General features: G+C 36.2%; 1 protein-coding gene across 1 annotated transcript in view; it reads right to left on the bottom strand.

Moving 5' to 3' along the window:
* Positions 1-4901: 4901 nt before the first annotated feature.
* LOC133526484 (ski oncogene) overlaps positions 4902-12963 on the bottom strand; it is a 90189-nt gene continuing 82127 nt past the window's right edge. Inside the window, exon 2 of the mRNA XM_061863137.1 lies at positions 4902-11175. Coding sequence (XP_061719121.1) covers positions 10687-11175 — 489 coding nt within the window. The 3' untranslated portion in view covers positions 4902-10686. The remainder of the gene's footprint in view (positions 11176-12963) is intronic.

Genomic DNA, 12963 nt, shown 5'->3' with positions numbered 1-12963 from the left:
TTTGGCTTTGTTCTTGTCCGTGGGTTTCAATTTGAACTTGCACTTAGCTAAATTCTTTTTCACTATTAAAGCTCTAATCTCATCGGTAAGCCAAGGAGCTGGTAGATGTTTAATTTTGATTGGCCGAATTGGAGCATGGACATCGTAGAGCTCAATGAGAAGGGAATTAAAAACCGCCACTTTCTCATCAACAGTGCCAGCGTTATCGATAACGCCCCAATCAATTTTACAGGCATCTTCAAGAAGCTTAACGACGTCAAGCCGACTAAAATTACGCTGAAGAACAACTTTCGGTTTGGCTTTTGGAGGACGAATTTTGTAAGAAAGGAAAAGTAGATCGTGGTAAGAGAAGGAATCGGCAGAGTGTTGACTGTATTTTGCAACGTGGGAGGGAGATGAAACAAGAGTGAGATCAAGAAGTGAAGGGGTACAGTTGGGAAAGTGGTGTGTGGCATTGGAAGGTAAAATAGTAAGATTACATGCTTCCACGAGGGATTTCAAAGACCTTGAGCGTGAATCGTTTTTCAAAAGGCAAGTGTTAAAATCCCCCATGATAACATGATGATTATAAGAAGGTATGAGATCTTCGAGTACCTTTTCGAAAGAAGAAAAATAGTCGATATGGAGAGAGGGAGAGTAAAAAACTCCAAGGAGAATTTTTGTATGAGAAATATTCAATTCGATGAAAAGGTGTTCAGCGGTATTAAGACAAGAGGTTGAAGCAGAAATTACTGAATAAGGAACATGTGACCGAAGGTAAATGGCCACACCACCACCACCTTTACCAATGCGATCATTTCGAATTAAATGGAACCCCGGCAAAGAATAAGAAGTTGAAGGTTGAAGGTTTATTAGTACAGAAGATTTAATATTGTTTCTTTTTATGAAATGATGATAAATGATGTCGTATTCATTTGTTGAGAATTTTTGATTAATATTTTATTGTTTAAGATAGTTATAATTTTATTACCAGTTTTGATACGTTTTAACCTTTTGTTTTAGTTAATGCACTCTAAATTTACTCGTTTGATTGTTTCTTGACTGCTTTTTTAGTAAAGCTGTCATTGTGTTATCTTAGCAATTTCCATGCATCCTTTACTACCGATTTCAATTCTTTTATATAAAATCGTTTTGTACTACTCGACTTTTGAGTGACTACTATTTACCTATTATCACAAATAGTAAAAATGATCTTATTGGAATTCAGTTAAGTCAGTTTTCTTAAGTAAGCCCACACGTCTTAACTCTAACTCCCACCGAAGGGCTAAGCGACTGCTAAATATTATAGGCAAAAAAACAGAATAAACGGCGAGATTGTCTTTTGAAACACTTTTTCTTATCGTGTGGGTTGTAAGATTGATGCACCTTAAAAACCCTGGTGTTAGAGTTATTGAGCCGCCAAAGGCCTCTGACATAGCTCTCATGACGAGCACCACCGGATAGATAGCAGCCGGAACCAACGACTTTACACCGTGCCTTCCGAAGCACAGAATCATCTTACTTTTCGGTCAATCAGGTGATTCAGCCTGCAATGTCCTAGCCAAACCGGGAATAGTCTCACAAAGTCACAAAGCGACTTTTGCTTGACAGTGTCCCCACCGGGATTCAAACCCGGAACCTCCGAATCGAGAGACAACCGCTCTAACCACTAGACCACGGAGGCTATTGAAACACTGAAATGCTTAAAGTGGCAATTCAAAACAGTTACTTACCCAATCGGTAACCAGCTCGAGTGGACATTGCTTAATCTCGTGGACAGTTGTGACACTATCAAAACCATCAGGAATCATTTCAATGGTAAAATCTAGATGAACTTATGAATATTTACTTAAAATATAATTTGGCGCCCTATTATACGACCACAAATAAAGGATACACGATAGATTCGTCAGCCCAGACGGGCGTATAAAAATCAGAAAAAAATAGAAGAAACTACACAATGATGACTAAATTACTGTAAAATTAAAGTATTTCGAACTATTAACAGTATTTCCACCTTTCATGATTAAATTATCGAATAGAAAAAAAAATGAATTATACGACCATAAATCTCAAGTATTTTTCAGAGAATTTCAACCTAAATGCCGGAAATTACTGTCGTGGTAAAGAGGCGTAACTACATAATTACTGCTTTTTAGAATTCGTAGAACGAAACTAGGCATGACGCATGAAAAAGATAGTAATTTAAATACTCTATGCAAAATTGTAGAACAATCGGTACATTGTAACAAAAGTTATTCAGTTTTTTGTGTCTCCTGAAAAGTAGGGTTCTTGCTTATACGCCCCTTTAGCATGAAGCCCTCGATATTTTTCGCTCATTTCATTGAAAGTTGCAGGCAGAATGTTATAGAAACATTATGTTACTGGCAATAATTAACAAACTATATGTGTCTTAAAAGAAAGAAAAAGAAAAATTCGCTTAGAGCTGTATATTTTTTATATCTACAATATCTAATACTACTTTACATATTAGACATATTATCACTTATCACAGTGTTAACTCAAAATTCATCTAATATTACATTACTTAAGAGTTCTGCTGGCAGAATAAAATCAGTATGTTTAAGGACCGGTACAGACGGACTCGTTGCACGTCGACGTTGCAGTTGGAGTGCAGTCGGCATGCAGTTCCCATACAAGTTGCAGTCCGTCTGATGTACCGGCCCTTATGATACTCTGATAAGGAAAATTCAGAAATAGATGTCGTTCGGGTACTATTTAGAATAAAAGTTAGGTTTGACATTCATTTGCATTTGGCAGTTTTTTTTTTTCATTTGGCGGGTTTTTTTTTTGTCTCGCACTGTTATGGAAAATCGAAGATGTCTGGCCTAAATATATGTATGTATAGTAGGAACATTATTGCTATAACCTTCTGCCTGCAACTTTCAATGAAATGAGCGAAAAATATATAAAAACAAAATACAGTTTTCCAAGAAAACCCCATACATAGGGTGATCCTCGTCATAGTAACAAATCATCAGATTGCCAAGATCTATTGAATGAGACATGTTTTGTTTCTGTTGGTGGGTGGGGACATTTCTGCCCATGGTCCTTTCATCAGTCATCGCCTCCCGGTTGATACTTTGTCACATATGATAGTTTAGATGCTATAATGAATTTAAAAAAAGTCGGCCGGTTGTATCGCGGTGGACAGACCGTCAGCTGGTCACATGAACATGTAATTTTATGTCTGCAAAGTATGCGAATTCCGTAAGGCGTTTCTTGAGGCGGTTCCTGAATTATGTTTGTTTTCTAATATGTATTATTTATTTATCGTATGGCATTTTAGTTATTGGATTTAAGTTAAGTATTAATCTAGAGATTAATGTTTGCAATCTTCAGATACTATTAATAAATATGTATTTAAGTAGTAGGTATTTATTTTAATCTATATTATATATATATCGTCGGCCAGTATCCACAACACAAGCATATTGAGCTTACTGATCGTGGTACTAGGTTGATATGTGTAAGATGTCATATAATTATTTATTTATTTTATAATATTTCGATTTCTCGATTACTCCTAAGCCGATTTGGAAACTTTACAGTTGGTCCCATTCTCATCAGCTTAGGTTCTGATGATAGGATGAAATGGAGCTCTTCGATTACACCTATAGACCAGGTAGTACTTTTATAATATCTCATGTATTTTTCTCCGATAGTGACATTTCGTGACTTTACAAACTGCTGATGAAGTAATTATTTTTTTATACTAGTTATAAGAAATATGTATTGTCAGTATTTTTTTCTTACGTAAATAAAGATCTAATTCTTTTGATTATTGTTATAATTAAATTGATACATAATTTACTTTGCAGGGAACAAAGTAAAAGGGTAAAAGTATTGACACTGTCGGTAGAAAAAGGTGCGAAATTCAAATTTTCTATGGGAAGTCAACCTTTCGCGCCTAAACTTTTGAAAATAAAATTTGCTTGATTTCCTACTGATAAAGTCGGTGTTCCAGAATATAATTGTCTATACTAGGAACACCGCACCTACTTAATCTTTCTGGTTTAACCCATTGGTTGACTGGTAGAGAATGCCTTAACTTAAGGCATTGAGTCCGCCATTTGTACCTTAATGTATTGTGCAATAAAGATTAAAATAAATAAATAAACACTCTTTAACTCTGTATTGTCTGTTATTTGATACTCACTGCGCCATCTAGAATTATCAGATCACAACTAAGCTTTAAGGCATCATTGACAGATGGCGTTAATTGTTTCAAAAGTAAGTTTATAACTCCGTATGTCAACTGAAACAAATAGAAATAGCAAAAACTATATACAAACAGATTTATTATTTCTTATCACGCAATTTTAACTCACGAACAAACTGGCCTTGTCATATATATGTCAAGCGATTTCCGTCAATAAAAAATTAGGTGCGACGGGTTGACCTCCCATGGAACGATTGAATTTCGCGAGGAGAGTCTGCCATCTCGTGACCTGAATGGAAAACTATTAACGCCTCTTACCAGGTGCTGCCCTCTAGAGTTCACGCTCGCTGTATGTCGCATAAGAAGGGTTTATAGCCACTCGTTACAAATTTCCTATTTTTCACTTGTACCGTTTTGCACTTGTATCGTAATGTACTATTACCTACAGTACATATGGTGCTACTATACCGCCCTAGTGCGGTAATTACCACGATATAATATGTATGCCATATGTACGGCAAAATGTACGAGACATGCGAATAGGCAATTCGCAACTCGTGTCGATTTATTACTTCCTTCGGTCGTGTTTTAATTTATCGCCTCTCGTTGCGAATTTCCTATTTTTCGCACTTGTATTGTAATGTACTATTTAATCTGTCGTTTACTGTTTCTAATTTACTTGTTTTTTCACACCGAAAAGTTTTTAAGTAGCTATTTCTAAAAATTTGAATGAAACACGTTTTGGAAATCATTTCATTTTATTGCTCCACAAGGTATTTATAAGCATTTTTTCTGGTAAAAACACACTTCAAAACCACATGTTACAGACATGTGTGTGCATAACAGAGTCTTCACCTTAACTTCTAAGTTATCAGGTACTTTACATATACGATCTTTTGTCACCGCTACATAGTTTTTATTTTAGACACGGAGAGAAAATATTTTAGAATACTAGTCTTCCCCAAGTATATCGACGCGGAATCGGCAAAAGCCGACAGAAAAAACCTTTATGTCTATGCAATAACAGCGAAAAAGGCGTCGACGCGTCGGCATTTATAATAGCTATAAGGTGTAAATTCGTTGCTGAAGGCCTACCGCGAAAACCGAAATTCGCAAATTGCGGGGATCTTTCTCTTTTACTCTCACTAAGACGTAATTAGAGTGACAGACAAAAATGCCCGCAATTGACGAATTTTGATGTTTGCGGTTATAGCCCAGAGCCGAATGAAGCCTTTTTCACTTTCAATGCGCAGACATAAATTATTTTATCGGCTTTTGCCGATTCCGCGTCGATGTATATGGAGAGACCTTAGAGATCATTAGCAACAGTGAAAAAGATAAACTGAAATAAATGTCAAACACTAAAGAAAAAGTGAGGAAACCTTCCAGTAGTGGAGGCCGGGTTCCAAACGGCGTCTTTAGTTATCCCGGGTAACACCATCAACCATAGACCGTTTTCTTTTTAAGATTAGAAATTTTATAACCTCAAAAGTAGTGGCAACTTTTCCCTCAAATATTCGTCGTCGTTTAGGTATTATTATACCGTATTATATCTAAATATCATAGAGCCCTTAGCATTTCGGAAGAAAAAGTTAATTACCACTACTTTTGAGGTTAGATTCAAGAGAAAAATATCTTTTATAGTGATAAGTTTACTTTCCACTGATACAAATGATTTCTAAGAAAGTTTAAAACAACATGTTTCTGATTAACACACACAATTTTATTCATAACCAGACTGGCTTAAAGTTTTAAAATAATTTACCGTTTACAGTCTCTAAATGTAAAAACTAACGAGGTTTAACACAGTGAACAGTCACTAGATGTCGCTAGTATCTGTACAAAAACTCTTTCATATATTTTTACCAATTCTGCTTTAACACTAGCGCCATCTAGCAATCGTGCACTACAAACCCGAAGTTACAAAAAATACTTCATAAAAACCTAACTTATATACAAGTGACAGTTAGTGTTGCTAGCACAAAAGAAAAAATAAAAGTGCCATCAATAACTGCCCAAACAGCCAGTAAAGCAACAGCCTTCACAATTTGGACTAATTTGAATCTGGGCAAGATATTCCGCATTATTAAAAACTGGAGACATGACGTTTAAGTGTGATGAGTTTCCTGCAGACTCATGTCAATACGAGCCAAGGCATAACATAACGCACGTATGTTGTAAATCCATCTGTGTTAGTATGAGAAAATTGGATTAATAATTTTGAGTTTCAGAATGCAACTCTTACATCCATATGGTGGTACCTTTCAATTCTGAGGGCTTACCGCGAACCACGTTCGACGTGTTGCTTCCCTGTCACACTTACCTACGAATTTACAAGTGCGACAGAAAGATAATACGTCGAACGTGATTCGCGGTAGGCCCTCTGGTACCTTTGTTTTGCGATTAAAGTATGCCAAATATTCTCTTCGTTGTTTCATATGGTAAGCGCCACTGTAGTTTTGCCATATTAAGAAAAAAAAATGCAACATATTATAATTTCCAGCCAGACAGATGAATTTACAATATAGAAACAATATTAATTTCTGTCACTCGCTTTGATGACTTGCTTTCAAAACGGTTTTTACGTATTAAGAATTACATCACTGAATGAAACGAGTTTCAAAACGTTTACAGATAATAATAACAAATTTAACAGGGCAGTGACAAATCTTAGAACGTTTCAAACGCGGTACCCTTAGTTTTACTTTTAATTATCACCTAACAATAAAGCTTAGGCAAAAGCATACTGTTATACTACTGTAACTGGCAAAACGCCCTGATGCCAGAGCGTGGGTGCCATTAAAAAACACTACTGCCATTTTTATGCTGAATCGAAAAATAATGTTCACAAGGACGAAAGCTATATTGTTTGCAGTATAGATCATTCAAGATGCCACTTTACAATAAAGTAAAATATATCACTCATTGCGGTGCTTAGACTGTCACTAGGTGACAAGTTATGGTTTGCGGTGTCTTTTTAATATAACTACATAATGTTGCCAGCTAAATAATATTGGCACGGAACAAGACATCATTCTTAAGCCATTTAGAAAACACAATATGTAATATTTATATAACATAAAAATATTGCACACACCGATATACTAAAATATTACGTACAAATCACAAATTAAAAGCAGTAACACAATTCACAGTCTTATCGATAAAGGGCGATTTCTTCCAGACAACCGTAAGGTCGCGGATTAATTGGGACAAATATGTAAAGGAAACTTTAAACATATTGAAAATTAAAAGAAATTTCAAAGAGTAAGTAGTTTTTGATGAAATTCATAATGTGTTTTCTAATCCAGCTGTACATTTTCGGCTTTTCCAATCAACCCAAAGGCAACCTATTAAAAATGACAGCAGTTGATACTCTTGTTTACTTTTATTTTGCGACTTTCACATTTTTTTAACAAATGGATGTATTTCGTTAACGCACGTTCATTGAGATCACAGGAGTACTTTATACCCTGGCAAATCACCAACCACAATAAAAACTTTGTCTTTTCCTTTCGTCTTATTTAAATTTTGCTTTAAATGTTACTAGTAATAAAATTAGGAAAAAATGATTCAAGAAGTACTGCGCACAGATAATTTTCAATACAATTTCAATGTTACCACTGCCATCTGTCAACTGTGCGAGTATTTAGGCGCCAAATTGACATTAAGATAATAGGAATTTCGAAAACGAAAGAACCATAGACAATCGTTTTTATCGCGCCTTACCCTAGTTTAGATTTAACAGCCTGGCATACGTACCCATCGTACTTAATTAATACGTTATTTACATGTACCGTAGGTCTCTCACTGTCCTAGCTTAGGTTTAACAAAGGTTTTAAGAAATTAAAAAAACAACCTCCAGAGTTATCCCAGAAAAGAATACATTTGTTATTTAGCACCATTAAAATATTTCTCAATAACATGACAGTGAGAGACCGTTTGTGAAACTTTTCCATCGGTACAATGGATAAATTACAACCTACGCTACGAATTAAAGCGACACTTTAGGTTAAGTCACAGACAATGGCTAAGCCATAACTTTTAAATTTGCAAACCCCAGATAGAAATTTCATAATACATTAAAAACTTCAATAACTAATTAGTAGAAAAGAAATAGTTGCCAATAAATACTAAAAATATATTTACAATTAAAAACTATTTAGTTTGCCAAGCCAAAATATCATAGCACCAAAACGTTAACAACGGTACTGACAGAAAAGTTTCCGTACAACAGCTTACTTTAGCTCATTTATATATACCGACATACAGTCCGCATCTAAATTAACTCTAATTGTATGTTTTAAACAAATAAGTTATTCTCATTACACTCGCTTGTGGTAATAATATATTATTAATAAGTAAAATGGTAATTATTTTCTCAAAATGTCTCTGACTAGAGATATAGCCTAACCTACAACTGAAACTTAGCTTACTCTACTGTTTAACATAGCACTCTTTAATGAGAAGAGATAATCAGAAGTTTTCACAATTTGTGGCATTTGAGCTTTGCCAAAGATAAAAAAATTATATTCACTTTAAAAAAAGTGAAATTTTATTCCACTTTCCAAATGTATAACAAATACAATGACACACATAATTTTCATCGCGCTTCGCGCCATCTCTCGGCCGAGAGGTTAGATCGTAACTTTTTAAATTTGAGACGTCTTTAAATTCATAGATAAAACAAGAATCATTAATACAAATGTTGCCCTTATATAAATAAATTGGATTCACACGTATTGCGTACTGTATGTACATGAATATTTAAAATACAAATATTTACAAATGACAAAATTTTACCCGCAGGTAAAATTATTTATGGTCTAAAAGAAAAATGCACTGTTACTGGCAAAGGCCACAAAATGGCTGTAGAAAAACAATTACTAAAGAAAGTTCCCTTCACAGATTCATAAATGTTATCAATAAACGGTTGAACATAATTCATAATCCACTAGAGGAAATCAAGATAATTTCAATTCAAACCTAAGTGTATGCCTTGATTTTATGACAATGGTGATGAAAAATTGTGTCAAAGACTAAGATTTGCTACAGAACAAGTAATCAGTTTCTAAAAGTCTTGTTAGACATACACTTCGGTTTAAATGATGACCCCGCTAGATTTAAAACAAGTATCTTTCTCTCGTTATGTATGTACATTTCTTGAAACATATGGATTTATTACAACCTCACTTTATTGTTGAGATAAAACAGGAATCAGTTTACGAATTGGAAAAATTACCAATAATTTTATAAGGCGTTTCAAGTTACCGCCTTGAATATTTACAAAACAGTCACTTACGTGGGTCTAAAAATCTTTATATTTATATAAATGAACGTATAGTTTGTCTTGGGCAGTGACTTATTATTGCTCCAAATCAAAACAATTTTAAATCTAAAAAGAATTAACCAACGCTCTCCCTTATTTTTAGCCAAATATAATTTTATTTACAATGAGGTAGAATGCGGGATCGTTCCCTTAATTAAGGTTTAAAATTTTGTTGGCCTTCCATACCGTTCGGCATAAGGCGTAGTCCCACAGGGCGAATGATGCTTAAAAAAAAAACAAATAAGTGGTAACCCGTTTTGGCCTCAGAGAAAAAAATGTGGTAGCACTGATTGAAATGTTACCAGCACATTTACAAATTAAACTAGATAATGCAAAGTTATGTAAGAATTGGAAAGAATCAATGCCAAAAATAAAATAATGGTATTGGTATGGTATAAATACATCATTCGCACAGTAAAGACATCTTATCCTACTTAAGTATAAAATAGCTGACATCAGGCACAACATTATTTCACAAAACTTTACGATTCTGAAGAAACATTTTTGTCGAGTGCTTTTTATCTCCATTATATCCATACAACCTTCATTTAAGTTTTATCGTGAGGGTACTATAGTATGAGTGCGATTACTATTTTATTATTATTTGGTATGGTTTGAGGTTTTATACAGAGTTATTTAGCGTAGAAAAATATAAAGAGGTTAATCTCAGCAGAACTTTCATAGTGTACTTTAAAACCTGAATGCTCCGCCATTTTGTCACGGAAGCGACAGAAAACGGGCAACACTGAAAATATTTAAATATTAACGTACGAACCTATTGCAAATAAATTTTAAAATAACCCTGTATAAATTATGCTTATGGTTGTAAATGTTAAATCTATTTCACTATATTTATGTGAGTATTCTGATAATTATTGAAAAAAGCACAGATTGAGGTCCAGGTAATAGAGGTACCTTGCAGATGGCACGACGAAGAAACTACAAGTGTACAATATAGTGTACAAAAATAACTTAAATAACTTCAGAAAACTGTACTTGATATGATTATGTACATCAGAAAGTGTCCAGTGGTAAACCGCCTCATCTACTGTACCTACAAAAATGTAAGTGTATAAAGTATAAAGAGTGGGTCAGTCCCAGAAGGATATTTACAAGCGCTTTTTTAAGCGAATCTTTTGTACTTTGGAGACGCGACGCGTCAGTAGGAGCAGAGCCTGGTTATGACAGTCTTCGGTCAACAGGGCGGGTCCTCCTTGGTCGGGGAAGCGTTGGGCCTGGGCTGGGCCATGCTCTCGCGTCTGGCGAGCTCAGCTTCTCTGGCATCCAGGTGCGCTTCCCTGCGTATCAGCTCAGATTCTCTCTCATCTAGCTGCCGGGCCAGTTCGGCCAGCCTAGCTTCAGCGTCGAGCAGCCTGGCGGCGAGTTCGGGATCGGAATGGGGGGGCGGGGAGGTGGAAGACGTGACGTCGTCGGCCGGGGGTGTGTGAGGTTTGAGAGCCACGTTGGGTTGGAAGTCGCGTTCGAACCTAGTGCAGTCGGCGACGCGGACGACTCTCTCTGGGTGCTGCAGGACGGGTTCCCGCTTGCCCCACGGTCGGAAGGCGGAGAGGGTCCGGTAGTGGAGGTAGGGATCAACGTAGAGGGCGTAGCCATAGTCGTCGCCCCGCGCCTTCTTCGGCGGTGACTCTATAGGCTCGGGCCTGCAGACCACCGTCTCCACCACCTGGAATTGAGAAACAACAAGGTTAAATAACTTTTTTTAACTCACAATATCGTTTTTAGGGTTCCGTAGCCAAATGGCATAAAACGGAACCCTTATAGTTTCGCCATGTCCGTCTGTCTGTCTGTCTGTCTGTCTGTCTGTCCGAGGCTTTGCTCCGTGGTCGTTAGTGCTAGAAAGCTGAAATTTGGCATGGATATATAAATCAATAAAGCCGACAAAGTCGTTCAATAAAATCTAAAAATGTAATTTTTTTTAGGGTACCTCCCCTACACGTAAAGTGGGGGTGAAATTTTTTTTTCGCTTCAACCCTAGAGTGTGGGGTATCGTTGGAAAGGTCTTTCAAAACTAATAGGGGTTTTCAAAAAACATTTTTTGATAAAGTGAATATATTCGGAGATAATCGCTCCGAAAGAAAAAAAAATGTGTCCCCCCCCCCTCTAACTTTTGAACCATAGGTCCAAAAAATATGAAAAAAATCTTGGAAGTAGAGCTTAAGAAAGACATTAAATGAAAACTATAGCGGACATGATCAATTTAGCTGTTTTTGAGTTATCGCAAAAAGTTTTCCCTTCATAGTAAAAAAACTTACTTTAATTAGGTACTGATTATGCAAATTTGCCTATTTGTTTAACTCGGGTGAAAGGTACCGTTTCATCCCTTGGTTAAGAATTTACTATACTTTAAGCTCCAGTTTAGCTTATTGTGACGGAAGAGTAACTACGGAACCCTACACTGAGCGTGGCCCACTGTTTTATTAAATATTGAGATGACTTTTACGTGTTCACGAAAAAAAGGACGTCATTATCATTATTAACGAGTAAGGAGTAAAGATCTTTTATTTCAGTTTTCCGCTTACAGACATACCGGGGGTCTCCGCACTAGGCAACGATTACGATATCTTTACGTGTACTTTTGTGTACATGGTGACTGCTTGACTTTTCATATTGTCGCCTTCGCTAGATCCCTAATATGATCAGGTATTAAGTTGGGAGTTCAAATCCTCTCCAAGCAGTACATTTCCCCTGTTCAATTTTCTTCAAATATCTTACAGTACATGAAACTAAACGCACGCCCTTTTTCCGCCGCAGGCGTTAAATTCTCCTTCCAACCTTACACTGTACATGAAAATAACGCAGCACCCCACCCCCGCGTCTGCAGACGTCACACCCCACCCCCCGGTCGGATGTAGGTCGAGGCTCAGACGACCCCCAGACGCGCTGACAGATTATTGACAGACGTGGTGAGAATGTCGGAATTCGGGGGTATGATTTATTTAATAAGGGAGGCAGAGCATTATGAAGAGAAAGTAGCCGAAAAATGTGTCCCCAAACCCTTTAGTTTTTAAGATTATTATTTGTGGGCCGACTTTTATTACGTCATTGTTTTTTTTAGTCAGATTTCAATTAAATTTGGTAGATAGCGGTAGATAGAGTTTCCTATTCTGTATATAATAAGCGCAATTTCATCGTTTGTCACAAAACGCAAAATTACATAGGTGCATTTTTTGTCTCAAATTGAGGACAATACAATAAAAGTTAACGACTCCTGTACATATCCCATTTCTCTTATTTGAGTCTCAAAGACTGAATTTTTTTAGATCCCGCCTATAAAGGTACCGCGTAAAAATTAGCTTTAGATTCCCTTAAATTTGCGATGTCTACAGGAAAAACGCGAACGAGTTTGCTATAAAATGTGTATGAACCATTTAGTGTTTATTCCACCCAGAATGAAAAGCTTTTCAAATCAGCCAAAACATGGCTGGCTAGGGAAAGCAAACCAAATAAAATA

Source organism: Cydia pomonella, chromosome 16 (genome assembly GCF_033807575.1).
Source record: "Cydia pomonella isolate Wapato2018A chromosome 16, ilCydPomo1, whole genome shotgun sequence".
NCBI classification, from domain to species: domain Eukaryota; kingdom Metazoa; phylum Arthropoda; class Insecta; order Lepidoptera; family Tortricidae; genus Cydia; species Cydia pomonella.
Note: the sequence above shows the minus strand (reverse complement) of the source record. Positions and strands in the feature narration are given on the sequence as shown.